The sequence below is a fragment of the Antechinus flavipes genome, chromosome 2, assembly GCF_016432865.1.
Source record: "Antechinus flavipes isolate AdamAnt ecotype Samford, QLD, Australia chromosome 2, AdamAnt_v2, whole genome shotgun sequence".
In the NCBI taxonomy this organism is placed as follows: Eukaryota; Metazoa; Chordata; class Mammalia; order Dasyuromorphia; family Dasyuridae; genus Antechinus; species Antechinus flavipes.
In genome coordinates this window covers 20,205,706-20,231,229 of record NC_067399.1, presented here as the reverse complement: position 1 = coordinate 20,231,229, position 25,524 = coordinate 20,205,706, and the positions used below count along the sequence as shown (strand labels likewise).

The following is a 25,524-nucleotide window of genomic DNA, read 5'->3' as shown; positions in this document are numbered from 1 at the left end:
TTTGATTGATTCCCTAATTTCCTAATGCCCACCAGTAGCAATCTTAGCCAAATGCCAAGCGTAGCTGTCTTTAATTATCAAATAAAAAACTTTGCTTTCTGTTTAATGATGCAGAATGGAGAGAACAAAAACATTCCAAAACGGGTACTTCATTGCAAATATCTCTTTTACATGGTTGAAATTTCCTGCTTAGTCTCAGAACACCTGCTGTTTGTTCTCACTACCTTGGATGTCCCAATGAATACTTGGAAAGATGATCTTTGGGTTCTTACCTTCTGGAAGCACCGAGAGACAATTCCTCCCCTAGTTGGAGAATTCTGTTCCTTGCTTTCTTATAGACCTCCTGGAGGCTGCCATGTCATCATACTGACCAGCTCAACCAATTTGGTTTTCTCTTGGTTCCCCGGAATCTGGGGCACTCTCTTCCTCTAGTATAGATGTTTGTTTAGTAATATGTAAAGTCTACCAAATTCTATCTTCCCTCTTCCCCCACATTTCCTCCTACCCCAATCTTTCTCCCACTCTGCCCTTTATTGAAGTCAAATCCAACTCTTCCTATTAAAAAAAAAAAAGCCTTAATTTTTTTTCTAAAATATTTTAAATAACCTTGAGGAAAGGAGGTGGTTCAAAAACATTAAAAAAAAAAAAAAAAACAAGTAAAATTCAGTAATGAATAAAAATGACATGGTGTTAAGGTCCTGAGCTGGTCAGTATGATTGTACAAGAAGTAGCAATTAAGTGAAGTGAATAGAACCAGGAATCTGAGAGACATAGCTCTTTTCAAAAGCAAAATGATTCAGGCCAGTTCCAATGATCTTGTGATGGAGAGAGCCATTTGCACCCAGAGAGAGAACTGAGTGTGAATCACAATATAGACTTTTCACCTTTTTTATTGTTATTTGCTTGCATTTTGTTTTCTTTCTCATTTTTTTTTTTGCTTTTTTAAAGTTTTTTTTTTTTTTGTGCAGCAAGATAAATTAAAATGTGCATAGAAGAATTGCAAATGTTATCATATTGGATTGCTTGACATCTGAGGGAGGGAGGTGGGGAAAAGGCAAGGAAAATAAATTTGGAACACAAGGTTTTGCAAATGTGAATGCTGAAAATTATCTATGCATATGTTTTGAAAATAAAAAGCTTTAATTTTAAAAAAATAATCAGCATAGTGCCAATTTCTCCAAGGTGAAAAGAGGGAAAAAGTCAGAGGTAGAAGAATAGGAAATATGCATTTATTAAGCACTTACTATGTACTAGGCATTACGCTAAGTGCTTTCTACAAATACTATATCATTTGGTCCTTATGACAACCCTGCAAGGCAGGTATAATTTTTACTCCCATTTTATAGATGAGGAAACTGAGGCTGATGAAGGTTAAGTGACTTCCTTAATCCCTCTAAATTTGAGTTTTTTCCCTCTGCTGATTATTTACTCTTTCTCCTCCATCTAGCTTGCTTCCTATATGCTATTTAAATGTTGTCGCTCCCTTTAGACTGTTAGTTCCTTGTCTTTTACTTCTTTTTATCTCCCCAAAACCTAGTACAGTTCCTGGTATATAGTAGACACTTAATAAATGTTTATTGATTGACTTAATCAGAATCATAGCTAGGACTGGATTCAAACTCAAGTCTTTCTAATTCCAGCTTCATCCACTGAAACCACCTAGCTGTCTCTAAATGTATACAGTAGACAACTCGTTGTATATACCAGCTTCCACATGACTTTGGTTTACTATCTGATAACTTTTGTTGCTCCTTTTTGATTTCTCAATTTTCCATGAGATCTTTCCATGGGCTCAGAGCCAATCAGCCTGGGGGGAGTTTATCTGTTTTTAGGATGGGGAACTGGAGTTTTTATCCATTGCATACGTTTGGCAGATGATTTTTAGTAAGTTGTAAATTCACAAAGTCACAAAATTTAAAACAATGTCTTCTAATTCTAACAAAGTCTACCTACATATTAGCTGTTGTGGTGGGGGAAGGGCGAATCACTGATTTCAGCCCCACATGGAGTTACTGTTTGTACTTCAAGGTACATTAAGGAGTCATGATTTGGATAGAAATAGGGTTCCCTTAGATAACCTGTCACTTTATATACAGTGAACCCGTGCCTTTGTGGTCCTGTGATCTCATCAAGATTTCTACCCTTCCCCAAAGTGGCTGATCCCAACCCATCCAAGCCTCCTTCTCATCTTGGCTGATTCTTACCCATGCATCCTGCAGAGGATCTGTTCACATGCTAGAGAACATCTAGGTTTTTTAATATTCCGTAAATACTGAGGCAGCCCTGAAGCTGTGTATTACTTACTCCTTTCCTGATGGAATTTACAAGGATCACAATAGGATAAAAGCACTTTGAAAACCCTATTTTACTCAATTTCTTGATAACCAATTTTTCTAAAAACTTCATTTTCTTCAGATATGGCTTTCCCAGTAAAATAGACACAGACACAGACACAGACACAGACACAGACACAGACACAGACACACACACACACACAGACACACACACACACACAAAAATACCGGAAGAATGGAAAAGGAAGGAAATAGAAGAAAATAGACTTCAATGAGAAAACAATTTGATATTTACATGAATCAGAGCCAGATTTTTTAGTTAAGTTAAAAATGTCCATTGTCTTTAAATTTGGACGCTGGTGAAAAAATCTTTTCACTCCATTTCCCTTTTGCTTCCCCGTGACTCTGCCTCTGTATTACAACATATTGAAAGGGAATAAATTGCCAATTGGAAATGAACGTGGGCCTTTCACTACATACACACGTAACAAAGCTAGATTTCACTTCGTAGAGCTGTATGTGTGCCCGCGGGTACATTAAACTTTTTTCTCCGATGATTCGCCAGGAAAACCGACGGTCAGTCAGTGGGCTATGGCTTCCCGCCTCCGGACAGAACCTTCTTGTTTTTGGCAATTAGGGCCTTCATAGTTAGGCCTGATCAGCCCTAAGGGGGACGTGTTCCCACTCTCCTAGTCTTTCGGCATTCACAAGGGCCTCCCCGTGAGCTGCCGCCCGGCGGACAAGGCAGCCCCGAGCTAAGCTGGGGGACGTGGGAAAGCGCAGGCTGCATTTGGAGCCAAGAGCCGAGTTCTAATTCTGACTCCGGCACTAACTGTGCAACCTTGGGGAAGATGCTTCCCTTTTCTGAGTCTCAGGTTCCTTCTTTGCATAAAGAGGGGGACCGTCTAGATGACCTCTAGTTGTCCCGTGATGGAAGCCCCTGAACAGCCGCTCGCACCCCGGTCAAGCTGGGGAGGGCGCGCCCGGAGGCCTCTGGGAAATGGAGGAGTGAAGCGCGGAGGATTCTGGGCATCGTAGTTCGCGGGCCCGTCTGCGCAGGCGTGCTTTCTCAGTAAGATGGAGCGTCGGTTGCCTTTGTTGGCTCGAAGCCGGCTCCGCTCGCTCGGAAGGTGAGTTCGGACCCGAGGGAGTTGCGCTTGTTGGTGGAGGCGTGTTCGTGAGTGTGCGTTGTGTGTGCAAGCTAGGTGTGTCTTCAAGTGTAAGAGTGCTGCCGGTGTGTGCGTGCTGGGTTGTGCGCGCGCACGTGTTGGTATTTGAGCGGGGGCGCGCCCGGGGAGGCGGGACCTAGAACAGAGGTAACGCATGCGCAATACAGTCCGGCGTGCGCTGCTGTAATCTCTTCCCCGGTTGTGGACAGCCAGCGCCCCTCAGTCTGGTTCCTAGGGTGCTTCGCGCGGACCTGTCCACGTGATCCAGAGGCAAGGGCGTTGGGTGCTTGCGGGATACGGTTAACACATACACGTGCAGAGTGCTGGTATTTATTTCGCCTTTCCTCTCCTCCCCTTTCAGTGAAATTTCCGTGACTCCGAGCCTGGGGCGCTCGCCAAGCTTAAATTAACTCAGTGACAGATTTATAGTCAGTCTCACTTGCGGAGAATTCAGCTTCCTCATGTCTTGTTATGAATATTTTTAATATAAAATCATTAATTCACAGTACTATTATTCTGAGTGTTTTTAATAGAAATTTAGTTCCGCCGGTATTCTAAGTTTCATTTTCAGTCAGGCTCACCGGCATGTGGTTTGTAAACTTTGTTCTCTTTCCTTTTTTTTTCCTGAGGAAATTGGGGTCAAGTGACTTCCCCAGGGTCCCCCAGCCAGGAAATGTTAAGTGACTTCCCCAGGGTCCCCCAGCCAGGAAGTGTTACGTGACTTCCCCAGGGTCCCCCAGCCGGGAAGTGTTAAGTGACTTCCCCAGGGTCCCCCAGCTAGGAAATGTTAAGTGACTTCCCCAGGGTCCCCCAGCTAGGAAATGTTAAGTGACTTCCCCAAGGTCCCCCAGCTAGGAAATGTTAAGTGACTTCCCCAGGGTCCCCCAGCCAGGAAATGTTAAGTGACTTCCCCAGGGTCCCCCAGCCAGGAAGTGTTAAGTGACTTCCTCAGGGTCCCCCAGCCAGGAAATGTTAAGTGACTTCCCCAGGGTCCCCCAGCCAGGAAATGTTAAGTGACTTCCCCAGGGTCCCCCAGCCGGGAAGTGTCAAGTGACTTCCCCAGGGTCCCCCAGCCGGGAAGTGTCAAGTGACTTCCCCAAGGTCCCCCAGCCAGGAAGTGTTACATGACTTCCCCAGGGTCCCCCAGCTAGGAAATGTTAAGTGACTTCCCCAGGGTCCCCCAGCCGGGAAGTGTTACGTGACTTCCCCAGGGTCCCCCAGCTAGGAAGTGTTACATGACTTCCCCAGGGTCCCCCAGCTAGGAAGTGTTACATGACTTCCCCAGGGTCCCCCAGCCGGGAAGTGTTACGTGACTTCCCCAGGGTCCCCCAGCCAGGAAGTGTTACATGACTTCCCCAGGGTCCCCCAGCTAGGAAATGTTAAGTGACTTCCCCAGGGTCCCCCAGCCAGGAAGTGTTAAGTGACTTCCCCAGGGTCCCCCAGCCAGGAAGTGTTACGTGACTTCCCCAGGGTCCCCCAGCCGGGAAGTGTTACGTGACTTCCCCAGGGTCCCCCAGCCGGGAAGTGTTAAGTGACTTCCCCAGGGTCCCCCAGCCGGGAAGTGTTAAGTGACTTCCCCAGGGTCACCCAGCCGGGAAGTGTTAAGTGACTTCCCCAGGGTCCCCCAGCCAGGAAGTGTTACGTGACTTCCCCAGGGTCACCCAGCCAGGAAGTGTTAAGTGACTTCCCCAGGGTCCCCCAGCCAGGAAGTGTTACGTGACTTCCCCAGGGTCACCCAGCCAGGAAGTGTTAAGTGACTTCCCCAGGGTCCCCCAGCCGGGAAGTGTTACGTGACTTCCCCAGGGTCCCCCAGCCAGGAAGTGTTAAGTGACTTCCCCAGGGTCCCCCAGCCAGGAAGTGTTAAGTGACTTCCCCAGGGTCCCCCAGCCGGGAAGTGTTAAGTGTCTGAGACCAGATTCGAACTCAGGGCCTCCTGACTTCAGGGCTGGTGCTTGAGCCAGTGCCCCCCCAGCTGCCCTTTTTTCTTTTTAAAAAAATCGAAGCCGTGGTCCTGACTTCAGTCTCGCAGTACTTGTCCCGTTTCCCACGATCCTTTGGACACTGAATGTGACTCAGCAGGCCCAGCTCCCAGGGCTTTCAGGGCCTCAGGGCAGAATCAAGCTCCTGAGCCGGCTGATTTCAACTCCATAGTCATTTTTTATTGTTATTTCCAGTGTTCAAGGTCATTTTAATTTGTAAAGAAAACCGATAAATCCCTGCCTTCTTTCTTTTCACTTGTCTTTGTCCTTTTGACCGCTGTCAGGGGTCCTAGCCCTTTTCTGATCCTGTTCTTTCCCTTCCAATGAGCTTTTAAAAAATACTTTGTCATTCTTGACACTGTTCCCCCTCGACACGAGTGCATTCCCTCTATTGATTATCCCCACTTTACCCCGTTTATTTCCTTTTTTTTTACACTGGTGTTTACATCTTGACCTTTTTTCCTTAGGAGCAGACTATCTTTTGCCTTTTTTTGGTATCCCCAATGCCCGGCACATTGTGGGTACTTAACAAACACTTACTGACTGGCTCACTCGCCATCCTTAGCTCATTGGGAGTTACATCATCCTTTACACTGTTCCCGGCACTGTGCCACAGTCGCATTTCTCATTCGTTACCCAGTATTCCCTGCATATCTAACTCTCGGCTTTGCCCTGAGCTTCAAGCTCAACTAGCTTCCCTTGCATGTCCTCACACTCAATTCAATCAAATAAAATTTATCCTCTTTCCACTTGCCAGTTTTCCTCTTATTGTTGAGGACTCCACCATCCTCACAGTGTCATTCCAGAGTCCTCCCTCTCACTTACCTCATAGAGCCAATCTCTTGCCAAATACTGTTATTTCATAACATCTATCCATCCCTTTCCTTCCACTCAGGCAGCCACCCTCCTAGTCTGGGCTCACGTCACCTCAATGAACGACTGTCGTTGGGTTTTCTTTCTCCATCTTTTTACTCATAATCCATCCATCTCCATTCAGTTGCCAAACAACTATTCTTAAAACTTAGATCTGACCACGTTACCCCTCTGCTTAAGGAGCTCACTCTTACCTTCGGGATTAAATATAAACTCCTTTTTTTGATATCAATTTGATTCTTTGGTTCTTTTCTGCCTTTCCAGGCTTCTGACATTTTACTTTCCTATACAGAGGAACACTGCTTTTCTTATACTTTATTAGATGCTATTTCAGCTTCCCAGTCTTCACTCAAAACACAGTTTAAACCCCACCTACTTCTGGAGACCTTTCTCCTCAGAGTGTCTTCCATCTATATTGCATATAAAGTGTATCTGTCTAGTTTTTTATGTTATCTCCTAATATATAAAGTCTTTGAAGGCAGAGACAGTGCTTCTCTCTGTCTTTGTATACTCAGTGCTGAGCACAGTCCCTGCCACAAAATAAGTGCTTAATAAATATGTCTTAATTTGACTTTGACGTGTCCATTTCTTTTCAAAATTTAATTTGATGGAAGAGTTTCCCATGACTCCGTATTGCTTTAAAAATAATCCCGTTTTTCATCCTCATTGAAATTGTTTACTTTTATGTTTTCTGAATTTCAGTCAATATTTTTCACTTCCTTTGGGCTGACCAGTGTCGCACCAAAAGTACAACATAGGGTAAAGTTGGGCCCTGTCACAAAGCTCTAGTTAGGAACCAAAACTGAAGAGATGAGTCAGAGAAAATACTGAGCAGGATCAAAAATGATTGCAAGTTCCAAAAGAACTGAAAGCAGACTCATTTCCCCAAGAACCATAGGAATACCCAGAAGAAATGAAAGGATTGGAGGAAAGGATTGGAAGGGGAATGAGTAGCTTAGAAGTCAGATCCAATCCCTTAAGTAAATACTCATGTTGAATACTCATTCTCTCTCAACCCCTTTATGCAAGCTATTGCCAAGAACTGTGAATTTTGCCTCTTCAGCGCCTCCTAGATTTCAGCAGTACAACTTCTCTGCTAGATTTCCCCTCTGCATCTTTCCTAGATTTGCCCTCTGCAGCCTCTTTCCTAGATTTCATCTCTGCACCATCTTTCTTAGATTTCCCCTTTGCATCTCTCCCAGATTTCCCCTCTGCAGCATCTCTCCCAGATTTCCCCTTTGCAGCCTCTCTTCTAGATTTCACCTCTGCATCTCTCCCAGATTTCACTTCTGCAGCCTCTCTCCCAAATTTCACTTTTGCACCATTTTCCCTAGATTTCCCCTCTGCACCATCTCCCCTAGATTTCACTTCTGCAGCCTCTCTCCCAGATTTCACTTTTGTACCATTTTTCCTAGATTTCCCCTCTGCAGCATCTCTCCCAGGTTTCCCCTCTGCAGCAGCTCTCCTAGATTTCACCTCTGCAGCCTCTCTCCCAGATTTCACCTCTGCACCATTTTTCCTAGCTTTCCCCTCTGCACCATCTCCCCTAGATTTCACCTCTTCATCTCTCCCAGGTTTCCCCTTTGCAGCAGCTCTCCCAGATTTCCCCTCTGCAGCATCTCTCCTACATTTCACTAATGCAGTCTTTCTCCTACATTTCCCCTCTGCATCTCTCCCAGATTTCCCCTCTGCAGCATCTCTCCTACATTTTCCCTCTGCATCTCTCCTAGATTTCCCCACTGCAGCCTCTCTCCTACATTTCCCCTCTGCATCTCTCCTACATTTTCCCTCTGCATCTCTCCTAGATTTCCCCACTGCAGCATCTCTCCTAGCTTTCCCCTCTGCACCATCTCCCCTAGATTTCACCTCTTCATCTCTCCCAGGTTTCCCCTCTGCAGCAGCTCTCCCAGATTTCCCCTCTGCAGCATCTCTCCTACATTTCACTTCTGCAGCCTCTCTCCTACATTTCCCCTCTGCATCTCTCCTAGATTTCTCCACTGCAGCATCTCTCCTAGATTTCCCCACTGCAGCATCTCTCTCATATGCTTCCTTCTCTCCTCTGACACTGTCTCCTCCCTGGTGTAGCTCCTCATCACCTCGGTCCTGAATTATTGCAATAGCTAGTGAGGGTGTGGGGATCTGTCTGCTTCAAGCCTCTCCCAACTCTAGCCTATCCTCCATTTAGACACTAAAGTGATTTTCCTAAATCCCACATATGATCATGTCAGTCCCTTCCCCCTCATTCAGTAAACTCCAGTGGTTCCTTATTGCCTCTAGGATCAAATATAAAATGCTCTGTTTGATATTAAAAGCCCTATAACTTCCTACCTTTCCAGTCTTTATATCTTTCTCCCTGACATGTATACTTTAATTGAATAACAATGGCCTCCTGGTTATTTCACATGACATTATTTTTCAGCTCCGAGCACTCTCTCTGGTTGTCAATGCCTAGAATGCTTTGCTTCCTGCACTTTGACTTCTGACCTCTCTGGCTTCCTGTAAGTTCCAGCTAAACCCAGATTTCCTACAGGAAATCTTTCCCCACCTCTCTTAATTCCAGTGCTTTCCCGCTATTGATTATTTCCTATTTATCCGCATATAGCTTGCTTTGTATATATTTTTTCACATGTTATCTCCTTCATTGAAGGAGGAACTATATCTTTTGGCTTTTTTTCTGTATTTCTTAGACTTAGCACAATGCCTGGCACATAATAGGCACTTGACAAATGTTTATGAATTGAATGATTACCCAAGAAGTGGACTCCTTGAAAACTTTTAATAAACCAATCACAAGTCAGTGATTTTTAGGAGATACCAAGAAATCTTGGGGGAGGGAAATCAAATAATTAGATGAAAATGAAAGCTATCTGATAGAAAAAATAACTGACCTGCTCAAGGAGAGATAATTTAATAGTCACTGAACTCCCTGAAAGCCATAATTAAAAAAAAAAAAAAAAGCTTAAGACATTATATATCAAGAAATGATATGTAAAGATTGTTTAGATCCAAAGGGCAACAAAAAAGGATCTACCAATCACTTATAAAAGGAACTCTAGAAGGAAAAGTCTCAGGAATGCCATAACCAAAATCCAGCCTCCCATGTGAAAGAAAGGGCAACTATCCAGAATGAAGTAGTTCAAGTACCAAAGAATTACAATTAGGATTACATAGGACCTGGAAATTTCTACCTAAATGAGAGGAGACCTTAGAATATAATATGGTAGGAAAAAAGAAAAATAAAATTATGAACAACATTTAAGTATGAAAAACTAACAAAAATATAGAGAAAACAGGGATTTCAAACAAGAATACCTGAAAAGTCAAGTATAATTGTACAGGGACAAAAATGGATCTTAGTGCAATAGAGAATTTTCAACACTTCTGAGGAAAATCCTTCTGCTAAATATGAACTTCAAGATGCAAATAAGGTGTTCAGAGAAATCTAGAAATGTAAGATTATTTGAGCAACTGGATGACATAGTGCTGGCATTCTATTAGGAAGAGAAGAAACAAGTGTACTTCCAGAATTTTAATGTTTTCAAAGCATATTGAGGAAATTGAATTAAAAGAGTTTCTCGAGGTGAATTGCCATTTGAAGAAAAGAGAAAGAAAATATATTGATATATTTCTAATTGTCATCCACGAGAAGAAGAGGATGCAGATGTAGAGGAAAGGGAGGATGTGAATACTAGAAAAACCTCACTCCTATCTGAAATAGACAAGGGAGGTCTGAACACACAAAGACGTATAGTTTGATTACAGAAATGTCTCCAACTTCACTGGACAACAAATAATAAATCGGAGAATGATTCCAGTCAGTAAGCAGACACTTAATTAAGCATTTACTATGAGTCAGGCAAGCAGTTTTAAAGGCTGGGGATTTGTTACTGGTTTTTCTTCATTCTGGAAGAGAACCAGTGACATCAGGGAAGTGATGTCTTGACTTGCAAATGAATTGTATACAAGTGAGGCAGGGCTGTCCAGATCTACCAGCCTCAGTCTCTCCTGCAGAGCCTTCTGGGTCCAGTGGAAAGATTTAAATCAGGATGACCAGAGATGGCCCAGATGCAGTAGGAGGCCTCAGCCTTTTTAAGCTAAAGTCTCTTTCAGATCTGTTTGAGACAACACCTCATTGATTAAGGCTGGATGTGGAATTAGTGGAAAGAATGAAATGGCATCGCTTTCATGGGGAATGCTAAAGCTTTTTTATAAATAAAGAAATAAAAGCATTTTGCTTTATCATTCAGTAGACCTAAATAAAGGAGAATGATGAAGATAAGGTTAATAGAACAGGATTAATTTTAAATGATTTCATCATGTAGACATTAAGAAAATGTAAAAAAAGCATTGTGTTCTAGGAAGAAATTACTGATTTTAGTAAAATTGAATGGTGTTAAATTACAGGTCAAGTTATTGGTGACATACTATGATGGATGGAGAAGAAAGAAACTGGAACTTGTGGTAAGTTAGGAAATTATTACAATAATTCAAGAATGAGGTAATAAGGGCCTTAATTAGGGTAGTAGCAGAGTGCACTTCCTAAAATATTATCCCCAGATATCCTTCCCTGGCATAGCTCATGAGGACAGTGAATAGAATACAGAATCTGAAGTCATAAAGATAAGAATTTAAATCCTGATTTAGATAATTACTATCTTTATGAAGCCGGAGAATTAATTTGACTTATCTGAACTTGTTTATTTATATGTATCTATAGACATACATGCACATATGTTCATATTTGTGCATATATACATAAAATAGCACCTATCCCTTAAGGTTGTCATGAGGGTCCAGTGAATTAATATATGTAAAGCACATTGCTTTACAATTTTTAAAGCTACTATATAACCCCTTGGAGTACTATCATTCTCCTCTTATTCTACTTAAACCCTTTTCTTAGTTCCTCTTTTTACCATTAATCCCTTCATTCTTTTTGGTCATCTTAATTTTTATAAAGAAACTACTTTTCTTGTTTTCCACTTTTCCTCTTAGACTGCCATTCTTCATGTTTGAAAGGTAGCAAATTCATATGCTCCCTGTCATTTTTCTCTTCACTTTCATTACCTTCTCAATATAACTTCTCAGTTTTCCTAGCATAGAGAAGATCTGGGTATGTGTATTTTTTTAATTCTTTCCAATCACATTTAAGGTGCTATTTCTGAAACCAAGAAATCATCTCAGATTGTGGTAATGGAAAGATTTCAAGAGGATATTCGCTGGTACTCCAAAAGTTTAGAGAAGCTTGATTAATCAAGAAAGACTTGAGACACAAGCGGTAGTCATCCCAAGAATATTCTCACTAAAGAAGGAGGTCACTAGTGAGGTCATTTGGGGACAAAAAAAAATTTAGTTTGAGTCCTATTCTTGTTATATAAAAGTTCTTTTAGAAAAAAGACTACATAAGTGTCTTGTACACAGAAAAAAAAATTCAAATAGAATTCAGACATTAGATATTAGGGAAAGATAAGGAGGAAGACTTATAAAGTAATGGAAAAAGTCTTTACTGCTCAGCCTTTATTTAACATTATTTAATTCTTTCTGGGAAAGTAACTGCAAATGTAATGATGGTAGAAAAGTTTTCAGTGAGAGCTCATCCACTAATAATCATAGAGAACTCATGCTGGAGAGAAGTCCTGTGTGTGTAATGAATTTTTGAAAGCCTTTATTTAGAAGAAATTTCTATATTGAAGAAAAACCTTTAAATGTATTTTAAATGTGGGAAATGTTTATTTGCAAGCCATCTTATTGAACACCAATTCATTCAGACCGGAGAGAACCCTGTAAACATGATGACTATAAGACCTTGAGTCATTTTGGTGCAAGTATAACTGAAAAATTCAGTGACTTTAAGGATTGTGTGAAATCATTCGTGTTTATCTAGGTTCTCATCAAATACCTAATAACCCATGAAGGTGCCACTGGGAATAACGTTATTATGGGCAAAGCTCAGACGTTTCACTTTGGCATTATATCTGAGACTCAGGGCAACACAGATTGCCAGCAATTGGACTATGGTTTAGGGGCAAAGGTCAAGGCCTCTCCCAGTCCTCTCACCCCTCCCCTCTTCCTGCAATATCCTGCTCTCCTGCTAGACATTGTCTTCACAGGACCCCTGGACCATGGAAGCGGTGGCCCCATAATGAGCTTTATACGTGCTGGTGAATGTGGATGTACATGCTGGGTGGTTCTGAAGGCATTCTCTTATTAAGCTTTGTCTCCACTTCTCTTACAAGCCATTTGTGGCACTAAAAGAAATTAGGTTTTTCAGTCTGGAACAATATGGAGCCCTACAGTCCAACTTAGCAGACAAAATTTCAATTGCATATGAAGCTCCTGGGATTTTCTTAGAGCGGAAGCCTGTTCTAGGAGTTTTAGAAGCCACATACAGGAAATAAGCTGCATGGAGCAATCAAAGTTTTCATTTGCTGAAGCCCACTACTGTATTAATAGGAAGGTCAAAGATAATCCAAGCTAGGAGCACATCTTGTTCACTTGCTGCCACAGCTGACACCTCTCAGAAAGAAACTTCATTTCTTTTTGTATTTGTTTACTGTTGCATAAAACTTTTATTTTTTAAATAATAATAGCTATTTATTTTTCAAAATACATGCAAAGATAGTTTTCAATTTTCATCTTTGGAAAACTTTATGTTCCAAATTTTTCTCCCTTTGTTCCCCCATCGTCTCCCTAGACAACAAGTAATCCAATATAGGTTCAACATGTGCAGTTCTTCTAAATATATTTTCATATTCATCATGCTATACGAGAAAAATCAGATCAAAAGGGGAAGAAATGAGAAAAAAAACAAGCAAACAACCAACAACAAAGGTGAAAATACTATGCTTTTATCTATATTCAGTCTACATTCTGATTCTGATCCACATTCATTAATGGAGACATTTAGTCTCCCTAGTTTTCTCTCTGAATGTGGATGGGACTTTTCATTCCAAGTCTTTTGGAACTGGCCTGAATCACCTTATAGTTGAAAAGAGCCACGTCCATCACAGTTGATCATCACATAATCTTGTTGCTGTTCTCTTGTATGATCTGCTCATTTCACTTAGTATCAGTTCATGTAGGTCTTTCCAGGTTTTTCGGAAATCAGCCTGCTGACTATTTCTTATAGAACAATAATATTCCTTAACATTCATATACCATAACTTGTTCAGCCATTCTCCCATTAATGGGCATCCAAATCAGTTTCCAGTTTCTGGCCACTACAAAAAGGGCTGCCACAAACACTTTTGCACTCATGGGTTCCTTTCCCTCCTTTAAGATCTCCTTGAGATACAGACCCAGTAATGACACAGATGGATCAAAGATGTATACACAATTTGATAGCCCATTGGGCATGGTTCCAGATTGCTCTCCAGAATGGTTGGATCAGTTTGCAACTCTGCCAGTAATGTATCAGTATCCTAGTTTTCCTATATCCCCTTCAACATTTACCGTTATCACATGTATACATATATTGTTTTTAACATGTATTGGTCAACCTGCCATCTGGGAGAGGGGATGTGGGGAAGGAGGGGAAAAGTTGGAACAAAAGATTTTGAAATTGTCAGTGGTAAAAAATTACCCATGCATATATCTTGTAAATAAAAAACTATAATATTAAAAAAAAATTTACCATTATCTTTTCCTGTCATCTTAGTCAATCTGAGAGATGTGAAGTGGTACCTCAGAGATGTCTTAATTTGCAAGGAAACTTCATTTCTAAAGTGACAACTGGCCCAGGACAGGACTAAAAAGCCACCTGCTATAAGAACAAGTAGGCGTCACAGATCTATAAGCCTCATCAACCCAAATAGGGAATCTGATTTCAAACAGAAAGGATAAGGGAATAGAACTGAAAGAAGCCTAAGTAGATCTTTAATTCAGATGCTCTCCATTTTTAGCACAGATTTAACTTTCAAAACTCTCCAGAAATATCATGTTAACACCACCAGATTGTGGATTATGATTAATAAAACCTTTCTAATTTGAAAAAATAATACTGTTATAATGGCAATTGTTATTCAAATCTCAGAAAGTCATATTTCTTATGAAAAATAAAACAACTTCTAAATGCTAGAAGTGTCACATAACCAAACAGTTAAATTATGCTATATTGGTCATACACTGTCATTGTTCTCTTTGATCATCTTCACTTTACTTCAGGCATCATTTCCTTTTATCACCTTTCTTCCTGCCAGATTATAGAACCATTTTAAATGATGTATCAAAATCATATGCTCCTTGTAGTCATGCTTTTGAGTTACATTATTTTCTCATTTATCTTTTTCCCGGCACTGAAAAAAAATCTTCCAACTGATTTTTTGTTTGTTTGTTTTTCAGACTGGGACACCAGGTCTTGAGGCTTTACTCCAGAGGAGTAAATTTCTGAAAAAGATCATTTCAGATGGTAGTGATGGAATCACAAGATAGTTCCTCAGACTCCAAGTTAAGAGAAAGCCAGGAATGTGGTGCTTGGTTAAAGAATCAATTGGTAAATGAGGAGAGACATCAGTGGCAAGCCCCTCACAATGAGACTCCTAGAGAAAGAGGTCATGAATGTAATGAGTTTGGAAGAAAACATAGTCTAAAGTCAACCTTAGTTACACCACAGAAAGTTCCTGTAGAAAAAGCATTACATAAATATAATATACATGAAAAGAACTTCAAACAGTCTTTAGATATAATTAAAAATCAGGGAGATACAGAGAAGAAAACATATAAATGTAATGAATGTGAAAAAGTTTACAGTGACCACTCAACCCTTACTCAGCATTATATCATTCATACTGGAGAGAGACCTTACAAATGTAATGATTGTGGAAAAGCATTCAGTCGGAGTTCGTCCCTTAATAAGCATCAGAGGATACATACTGGAGAAAAACCGTATGAGTGTAGTGAATGTGGGAAAGCCTTCCTTCAGAGCACCCACTTTATTCAACATCAGAGAATTCATACGGGAGAGAAACCTTACGCATGTAATGAGTGTGGGAAATCCTTCAGTCAAAGTTCTTACCTCAACCAACACCAGAGAATTCATACTGGGGAGAAACCCTACGAATGTAATGATTGTGGGAAAACGTTCAGCCGGAGTGCTCACCTCAGTCAGCATCAGAGAATTCATACTGGAGAGAAACCGTTCAAATGTGATGAATGTGGGAGAGCCTTTAGCCGCAACTCTTCCCTTTTTGAACACCAGAAAATTCACACTGGAGAGAAACCCTATGAGTGCAGTGAATGTGGGAAGGCCTTCAGCCAGAGCACACTCCTTACACAACATCACAGAATTCATACTAATGATAAATTCTATAAATGTAGTGAATGCGGGAGAGCCTTCAACCGCAGTTCCTGCCTTTCTAAGCACCAGAGAATCCACACTGGAGAGAAACCTTATAATTGTAATGAATGTGGGAAAGCTTTTAGCCAAAGCTCATGCCTTTCTAAACATCAGAGAATTCATACTGGCGAGAAACCCTATGGGTGCGCTATCTGTGGGAAAGCCTTTAGTCAGAGCACACACCTTACTGAACATCAGCTTATTCACACTGGAGAAAAACCTTACGAATGTATTAAATGTGGGAAAATGTTTAGTCGTAAATCATCTCTCCTTGAACATCAGTTTATTCACACTGGAGAGAAACCTTATGAATGCATCAAATGTGGAAAAACCTTTAGCCGAAAATCATCCTTATTGAACATCAGTTTATTCATACTGGAGAGAAACCCTATAAATGTAATGAATGTGGGAAAACCTTTAGCCAGAGGTCTTGCCTTTCTAAACATCAGAGAAGTCACACCGAAGTAAAGCACTGTGAATTTAATAATTCATGAAATCATTGATGTGTAGTAAAAATCTCATAGGATTTCAGATAATTTGTACTTGAGAAGAATATTGGCAATCCAGTGATTGTGGGGAAGACTCAGTTAGATTCATCATTTTCCTAATCCCTGAGAGTCCAAGTAGCACAATTTGTTAATGACTGTGATGTTGTATAGGCATTTGAAAAAAAGATTAAAATGCTTCTATAAAACATTAGTTGTCATTTCATGGTTAGTCATTTAAATCTGAAATATTAAACACATTCAAATTTCTGTCCAAAATATTGTCTTTCTGTAATATAAATCTATTTCTTTGCTTATCCTTTGTAGTGCCAAAACATATATATGTGTGTATATATATATGTGTATATATATATATATATATGTATATATATATATACACACATACATATGTGTGTATACATACGTACATACATATATTTATAATGTATATATACAATATATATAATGTATACACACACACACATTTAATATAAAAGTAAATCAACAAGCTCACTCTGGGCTCATCAGGATTCAGAACTGTAGTCTTTTGTCCTGTGTAAGTTCTTGTTCATTTATTATAGTTGTACCTTCTAAGCACTATTTTTAAGCCACATAAGGCCCAAAATACCTTCATTTGTTCCATATGACTCCTAACTTGGAGATTTCACTACTTTTCCCTCATTTCCTTATTTTTTACATATGAGATAATTTGAAGCATTACAGAGCAGAAAATAAACAATTGTGTTAAACTGTCCTTGATAGACTCCCACTTTTTGTGATTCTTAAAGTTGTGCACAGTGCTTTCTTCCCAGTACCCCTGTCAGATAGTCATATATTAGTACTCATAAGAGTGGTGTTCCCTACACTTGCCCCAATAATGACAGAAAGTCGACTTCTCAGTTGAATAAATCAGGAACAGCAGGATTGGGGATGGCGAGTAAAGGAGAGGATCATCTGTTTTCTCCTTTCCCCCATGACTTAAGAGGAAAACCTTGTGAATTTTGAAAGCTTGGACATCATGGGCATCCTAGTAGGATGCCTAAGAAACCAGTAACTGATGCAATGTCTGCTTTGGAGATAACAATAAAGTAGATTAGTCTCAAGGCTTTTTTCAAGAAGCCCAGAAGAAAGCTATATCATTCTTACAAAGGAACCTCAAAAAGAGGAGAAAAATACTTCCAGATTGGGAGATGGTTTAGCTACTTTTAAAATACTTTCCTAGCTTTCCTTTTTTTTTGCACAGAAAGAGACCGATCTTTGATGTCTATTAGAAATGTTCCCTTTCAGCAGTTCCGGGATGGTGATTGCTAGAGAACAAGATGTTTGCCTACTTGCTAAATTCGAAGAGTTATATTTTGGAATCTTTGAATATAGGAATTGCTAAAAAGAGAGAGGAAAAACAGGATGTCAATATTTCCTAATCCAAAACTGTCTAAAACGAGAAAGAGAGAATATTAAATATAATTTCAAGTTCTGTGGATTAGCTTCTTTCCAAATGGACTTTTTCATTATGTCCAAATGGACATATTAACTGGGGAAATGAGAAGTTTTAGGCTGTTTTTAAAAATGAAACTTTAAAAAGTGAGGAATAATTAAAGCTAGATAAATATATGAGGGAACAATAGCTGATCAATATAGGCATTTATTTATTTTTTTTAGGGTCTTCTTGACTCTAAATTCCTTGTGTGCCAGAAGAATAACCTGAGGCTGTTCTTTCCAGAAGAGGCTAAAGACTTCCTTATTAAGGTCCAGAATTAAAAAGTTTCCTCCTCTAGATGCTACATTTTAAAATAGTTACTCATATTCTATAGAGGAAGAAGAAATAAATTTCTAAGGCACAAAAATTCTAACATGGGGGAAGATATGAGTGGGTAGCGATGATACCCAAAAAAGCAGCAAAGAAGAGCAGCAATGGAACAATTTTTTTTTAATGCATGGGGAACAAAAATGTTCATAAGGACATACAGATAAAGAGGGCAGTGTTGAAATTATTAAATTTAGCAGAATCCAACAATATATTTGTTCACAAGAAACCCACTTGAAACACCAAAGCTTCAAAAAGAATTAAAATAAGGTCTTGAAACAAAAATCTATTATGCTTTAACTGAAGGGAAAAAAAAAAAAAAGCAATGTGGTGGCAATCTTAATATCAGACAAGGAAACAGCAAAGATAGATATTATAAAAGAACAAAGAATCTATATTATGCTGAAAGGCAACAGACAATGAATAAATGCCAATATTTAACATCTTTTTAAAAATCATTTTTAACGATGTTGAGTTCCAAATTCTCTCCCTCCTTCCAGTTCCTGTGGTGATGTTCATTCAGTCATGTCTGACTTTTCCATGGATCATAGCACAACAATCACTTCGGTCTTCTATTATGTCTTAAAATCTGTTCAAGTTCATGTTTGTTCCTTCCGTGACACTAGCTTATCTCTTATTCTCTGCTGTATCTTTTTCCTTTTGTCTTCAATCTTTCCCAATAAGAGGGTCCTTTCCAGTGAGTCCTGTTTTCTCATCATGGGGCCAAAATATTTAAGCTTCAGCTTCAGTATTTGACTTTCTAATGAATAGCCTGGATTAATTTTTTTAAGTATCAATTGATTGTACATGTGAAGTCATGCAAAACATGTCCATATTAGCCATGTTGCCAAAAATAAAGTGGAAAAGGAAATGGTTTAGAGTTTTTCAGTTCTCTCTGGAGGTGAACTTTTTTTTTTATTGTGAGTTCTTTGGAATTACTATAGATCACTGTATTAATCAGAACAGTGAAGTCTTTCACAGTTGACTCTCATGACAATATTGCAGCTTAACAGTTTCCCAATGAATGGTATAATACCTAAATATTTAAAAGGAAAACTAAATGAATTATAAGACAATAAACCTGTAATGGTGGGGGACCTCAAAGTACCCCTTTCAAACCTAGATGGATCTAAACAAAAGTTTTAAAAATTAGGAAGAAGGCTACAGAAGAATATTACAAATATTACCTACTATGTTAGATTCATGCCATGAATGTAGAATTTTAACATTTAACACTTTTAACATAAAGAAAACTATCGACATGATTGTTTACAACAAAACCAAAAAAATCATGTGACTATATCAGTAAATTCTGACAAAATTTTAGACAAGTTTCAACGCATACTTGTTCATTTTTAATGGGAACTTTCAATATTTTACTGGACAACAAAAGAATAAATGTACCTTTCATTAATATATTAAGTAGTATCTATCTAAAACCAAGAGCCATCGTTATTTATATTGAGGATGATATAGAGAAAGTTCCAATAAGATTGTAGTTAAAGCAAGGATGTCCATTGTCATGTTATTTCTTAATATAGAACTTAAAATGCTACCCAGCAATAAAAAGAAAAGGAAATTGAGAGAGTAAGCATAAAGAAAACATTTTTAATTTTTGCATATGACATGATAATTTACTTAACGAGCCTTAGAGAGTCCACTCAAATTAATTGAAAGATTAATGAAGTTAGAGGATACAATTGTCTACAGTTCTATATATTTACAACTCAGGTAGAAGAGACAAAAGAAAAATTATAGTTAAAATAACTATAAAATATATAAAATGTTTGAGAATTTACCTCTTAAGACACACAACTAGAAATCACTGTACACAAAATGCTGACTTAAATAATTGGAGAAATATTACTTGTTCATGGGTAGCTTGAATTAATATAATGAAGATGACAATAAATTTATCTATTATCATAATAATCACACTTGTAAAGGTCAACCATGTAGAAAAAAATAGAACCATTTTCTAGGAAAGAAAAAATAGTTCATTTAGAGGAACAAAATGTCAGAAAGCTCAAGGGAGATAATAAAAAAAAGAAAAAAGTAGGATTAAAGAAACCCTAGCATTTCAGATCTTAAACTACTGTTGAGCAAAGATCATCAGTGTAATTTGGTGCTTTTTAGGAAATTCAGAGGTTAATCAGTGGGCAAGTTTAGCCACATAGCATTAAGAAACAAATAAGCACAGTGATGCTTAATAAACCCAAAGACTTCACCTGCTGGGTTAAGAACAAACTATTTGAAAAAAATTTCTTGGAAAATGAAAAACAGTCTGGCAGAAATCAAGGATAGAAACTCTATATACAAAGATAATCTCCAAATGGATATATGACTTGGATTTAAAGCGTAATGTCACAAACGATTTAGAAGATCAACAAGGAAATTATCTTTCAGATCTATGGATAAGAGAATTTCTGACTAAACAAAGAAGAAATAGTATCACAGAGGGTAAAATGGACAGTTTTAATTACATAATTTTTCCACAAAACCAGTACAGCTAAAATTAGAAGGAAAATGTACTTGAAGAAGAAACTATTTGCATTGTCTCTTTGATAAAGACCCTATTCCCACAAAATTTAAGGAACTAGTTGAAAGTTAAAGGTTAGAACACTAGATCAGGAGCCAATGGCTTCAAATCCATTTGTAGACATTGACTAACTGTGTGACTCTTCACTTAAGCCTCTTGGCTGCAGTATTCTTGTCTGTAATAGCTCCTACTTCCCAGGGTTGTTGTAAAGATTAAATGAGATTAAATTTGATATTTGTAAAGTTCTTTGCAAACCACAAAGTACTATATAAATGCTGACATCATCAAAGGATTTGAACCCACAGTTCTCAAAGGAAAAAATCATATGAATCTATATTCATGGCCATATGGAAAATCCTCCAAATCACTAATCATTAGGAATTTGCACTTTAAAACGGCTCTGAGCTTCCATCTGACACCATCAATGGCAAAGCTTAAAGAAAGAAAAAGAAAATGACAGACACCAGAGTTGCTGTGGGGAAATAGGCACTTTGGTGTGCTGCTGGTGGAACTGTGAATTGGTCCAGCCGTTCTGAAAGGCAATTTGGAACTGTGACCCCCAAAAGACCAACCAGCACATACTGCCACAAGGTCTATAGTCAAAAGCCGTGGTTCTCAAAGTCTGGTCCAGAGCATCCTGGGAATCTCTGAAATCCTTTCAGAGAGTCTACACATTCATAATTAGTTTTTATTTTTAATGTGATCAATATCAATAATCAATCATTTTTAATAGGATAAAGATATTGAGAACAAAAGTTTGAGGACCACTGGTCAAAAGAGTTCAAAGAATGAGGAAAAGGACACCTGGATACAAATATTAACAGCATCTCTTTTTATGGAGGGCGAGACTGGAAAGCAAGGAAACACTCACCAACTGGGGGAATGGCTTAACAGATTATGGTGCAAGAATTCAATGAATACTATCTTGTGCAAAAAATATGAAGTGTCCAGTTTTAGAGTAATTCAGTCAATAAACATTAAATACTACTGTAACCACTATACTATACGACGCTACACTACACTATATTATACTATACTATACTATACACTGGGGTACCTGCCCTCCAGGAGCTCACAGTCAAATAGGAGATAACATACAAATAATAACATGCAAACAAAACATATATAAGATAAATTGGACAGAAAGGAGGGAAAGCAAACATTAAGTGGGATCAAGAAAACTTCTTGCAGAAGCTGGGATTTTGGCTGGGACTCCAGGAAGCGAGGAGTGGGACATGAAATAAGCATATTCCAGGCATGGGGCTGTTTGCATCTATAAACGTCTGTGTCTGTACCCATACATATGGATGTGTGCATCCATATGGATATATATACATACCCATATGACTCTGGGTATGTATGTGTATGTATGCATTTCTTTTCTGAGGGACAAACTGTAGCTTGTCCGTCTAGATCCATACCACAATCTCAGTGGTTCTCAAACTTTTGTTGTCAGTATCTTCATGTTGTTAAAAAATTATCGAGAATCTGTTCAAAGAGTTTTTGTTCACATGGGTTATATTTATAGCTATTTACTATATTAGAAATAAAAAATCATTTTGAATTTGTAGACCCTCTGAAAGGGTTTCAGAGACCCCAACAAGTCTTTGGACTACACTTTGAGGACCACTGATCTAGATAAACATTCTTTGTCCTTCTTGCGTGGATGGTCAAGTCAGCTCTTCCCATGGTTATGTCTCTTTTCCAGAAAATCCTGCCTATGTGGGGTGTTCTGAGCTCATTCGACTCAGATGGTCCCTTGGTAGTAGGAGCTGGATACCGGAACAAAGAGAGACTCTCAGAGGGTCAGTCAGCAGTTAGGAAAAGGGAGAGTCGCTGAGCCATGGAAGGAGAGGGATATTCCAAAGGATCCGCATTGAGGACACCTCCGGTTGATGGAGTTGGGGGGCTCCTTCCCCGTTTTCTGTCCCCCTAAATGCTAGTGCATGCTTGGGTCACTGTGTTTATACTTAGGCAAACAGGAAGTAAGCCTTTGATCCAGGCCTTAGGATGGTTTCAATACCTTTTAAAGAAATACTAGATGAACTTCAAGGAAGAAGAGATCAACCTCTTTTTTGTTCCTGCCACCAGCACAATGTCAACCACAAATAGTAGCATCTGAAGGACCTCATATCTATCACAGAAATCCCTAATTTTTATAGTCAAATATCCTTTGGTATTTGAGAGAAGCCTAAGGATGCCTTCTCAGAATAACTTTTAAATGGGTAAAATATACTAAATTACAAAAATGATATTGAAATGTAGTTATCAAATATTTTTATAAGTTCACGGATTCCAGGGAATCTCTTCAGTTTGGACGCTGTGTTGAACCACATCCATGACAGTTGTGAATGCCTTTGATAGCAAAAGCTCCATGTTTTATTTGTGTCCAATATGAATTATCATAAGGTTCTTAGAAAGTTTTTATTTCTGTTATAAATTTCAAGAAGTTTTATGACACCTGTGGGAGAAACCTTGTTAGAAGTAGCATTTTGCTCAGTAGAATCAGATGCTATTTTATAGTCAGCTAACAATAGACACATGTTGTATTCTCTGCATTTTAAATTCCTAATGTGATGGTAAAGATGTGATCTACACTGGAAATAGGCACTTAGAGCAAACAGTGAGGAGGCTCTACTTAGAGTTACAAGGATCTGAATTTGAATCCTGCTTCAGACTCAATTAGCCACGGGAACCTTGGCACCCAACTTCTTGGTGCCTCAGTTTTCTCTTCTATAACATTAAAGAAATGGACTTAATGAGATCCCTTTAGATCTCAAACTATGATCCTCTTCTCTAGGAATATCTCATGTAAACCTGTTTGCTCCTTTATGAAAAATGAGGTCAGTGGCCTGACTACTCAGTGCTAATTCCACGGCTGTGACTACCAATAAAACAAAGAAATGACCCTTGGCCCAGCTCAACCTCCATCCTTTTTTGCAATTGTAAAAAGAAGAACAGAGAATACTAAAAACAGAATTTTTAAACCACTTATAGACTTTAAAGTTTTGAAGATCTTTGTGCAATGACCAACAAAAGGACACACCATTAAAAGAACTGAATTATATCAGTCCTGACTTTCTCCATAAATGAGACCAGAACACAATATAGATTTTCAGGGAAAACAGCTTGTTGGCTTTCTTTGGGAGAAGAAAATCCAGGATTTTTTGCAGAATTGGTTTTATGCATCCTGAGACAAAAAGAAATCATTTCATGGGACATTTGGTCACCTCATATTATAATGCTCATTGCAAATATTTGCATAAAAACCTAAATTAAAATAATTATCTTATATACTAACATTTGTTGAGAAAGATAGACAAGTAGAGCAATTTTGTAGAGATCTCATGTAGTCAAAGAATTGAAAGGTGAAAGGGATTTCCACTGCCATCTAGCCCAACCCATACTAAAAAGGAATCTACAGTATAACAAATCCAAGGGAAACTTACTGGTTTAAATTAGATCAAGAAGTTCATTAATACTTGATGACTTCTATGCAACTTTGAATAGCTAAGACTAAGTGAAAAAATGAATCGGGAATAAAAAATAAGTCAAAAGACTTGTAAATTACAATGAAATCCAATACCTATATATCATGAATATTTTTTTAATAAAAAACAAAAGGCAATAGATACGACAAATGTCAAAAAGACAAAGTAAATGATATTGATTATGTTTTAAGAGACAGTTAGTAACTCATCTCTAAATAATCTAATTATAATCAGATGGCCAGTTTGTTAAATGAAAAATCAAAATTAATACTAAAATGAAAGAATAAAACTCAGAAAAAGATATGGCGTACAAACAAAACAAATTAAACTTGCTCTATTTCTACAATACTGATGCTAAAAGTGGGATATAGATTACAGAATATTAAACCTGATTACAATAAGTGCAAATCAATGTAAATCAACTACTATAATAACAAAGACATGAAAAAAAGCTGTAAAAGCTCCTCAGTCAGCAAATATTTGATTTACTTACCAAATAGTACAAATACATGGTGGCCGAGGGCAACACCAATTTAAAATATAGACTCATTTGTAAAATATTGTGGATGATGATAGCTGAAAAGTAAGAGTGTTATCAGGGAAAGACAGCAGAAGGTTAAATCAGGTTTAAAAAAAGCTTGAAAAGACACACAACTAAAGTCATCCAAAGGACATTTTAGGATGAAACTGGACAAACATAAAAGTTAAACAATTTCTATAAAGATTTTTATAATACTTTTTACCTTCAAGGACAATAGAATCACCATACTTGGGCTCCCATATCTTGCCCTGTATGTGGCTATAGAAAAGATAGAAATGGTACTAAAGAGAACAGAGATGAGAAGAGCAACTGTAAAAATCTAAGTGAAAACAAAATGTCTATGATGGAAAGAGCAAAGAAAGAACTGAGAAGTTGATTAGCAAAATATCTGAATGAGAGGAAATCAAAGACATATATTAAAATCTTAGATCCTATAGTTTAACAGTGAATAAAAGATTATCAATAATTACCTGGATACAACAATCATCTAAATCAAGCACCCCAAAACTATGGCCCGTAGGGCAAAATCTAAACCGTTGCCTTTTTTTTGTATGGTTCATGAGCTAAAAATGTTTTTTTAAACGTTTTAAAATCAAGATTTTAAATAAACTTTGAAATAAAATTGTAATTTAATAATTTTAAAACTTTTAATATTTTAAAATAAAGTTATTTCAAAATGTAAAAAGCATTCTTAGTTCACCACAAACCATGCAAATATAAAGTATAGATTTGGCTCACAAGTTGTAGTTTGTAGATGCCTGGTCTAAATGATGCAATAAAAACAAAATAATTCAAGAATAGCTGAAAGGAGTTGCCAGTGGGATCCAGTGCATTATAAGAAACAGAACATTGCTTAATTAGCCACTATTGAAAAGTAAATGATTCAACATAATATTTCACTTTCCGTTGTTTGCTTGCATTTTGTTTTCTTTTTCATTTTTTCCTTTTTTGATCTGATTTTTCTTCTGCAGCCTGATAACTGTGGGGAAATGTATAGCACTGCACATGTTCAACA

General features: G+C 38.3%; 1 protein-coding gene across 1 annotated transcript; it reads left to right on the top strand.

Annotated features, from left to right (window-relative positions):
* Positions 1-2,619: 2,619 nt before the first annotated feature.
* LOC127547361 (zinc finger protein 501-like) lies at positions 2,620-16,413 on the top strand. Its single transcript, XM_051974243.1, has 3 exons — positions 2,620-3,424; positions 10,720-10,776; positions 14,656-16,413. Exon 3 carries the CDS (start codon positions 14,720-14,722, stop codon positions 16,115-16,117), a length of 1,398 nt encoding a protein of 465 aa, XP_051830203.1. The 5' UTR covers positions 2,620-3,424; positions 10,720-10,776; positions 14,656-14,719; the 3' UTR covers positions 16,118-16,413.
* The last annotated feature ends 9,111 nt before the right edge of the window (positions 16,414-25,524 follow it).

Coding starts and splice junctions, on each gene's coding strand:
- LOC127547361 (XM_051974243.1), top strand. CDS start 14,720: ATGGTAGTGATGGAATCACAAGATAGTTCCTCAGACTCCAAGTTAAGA.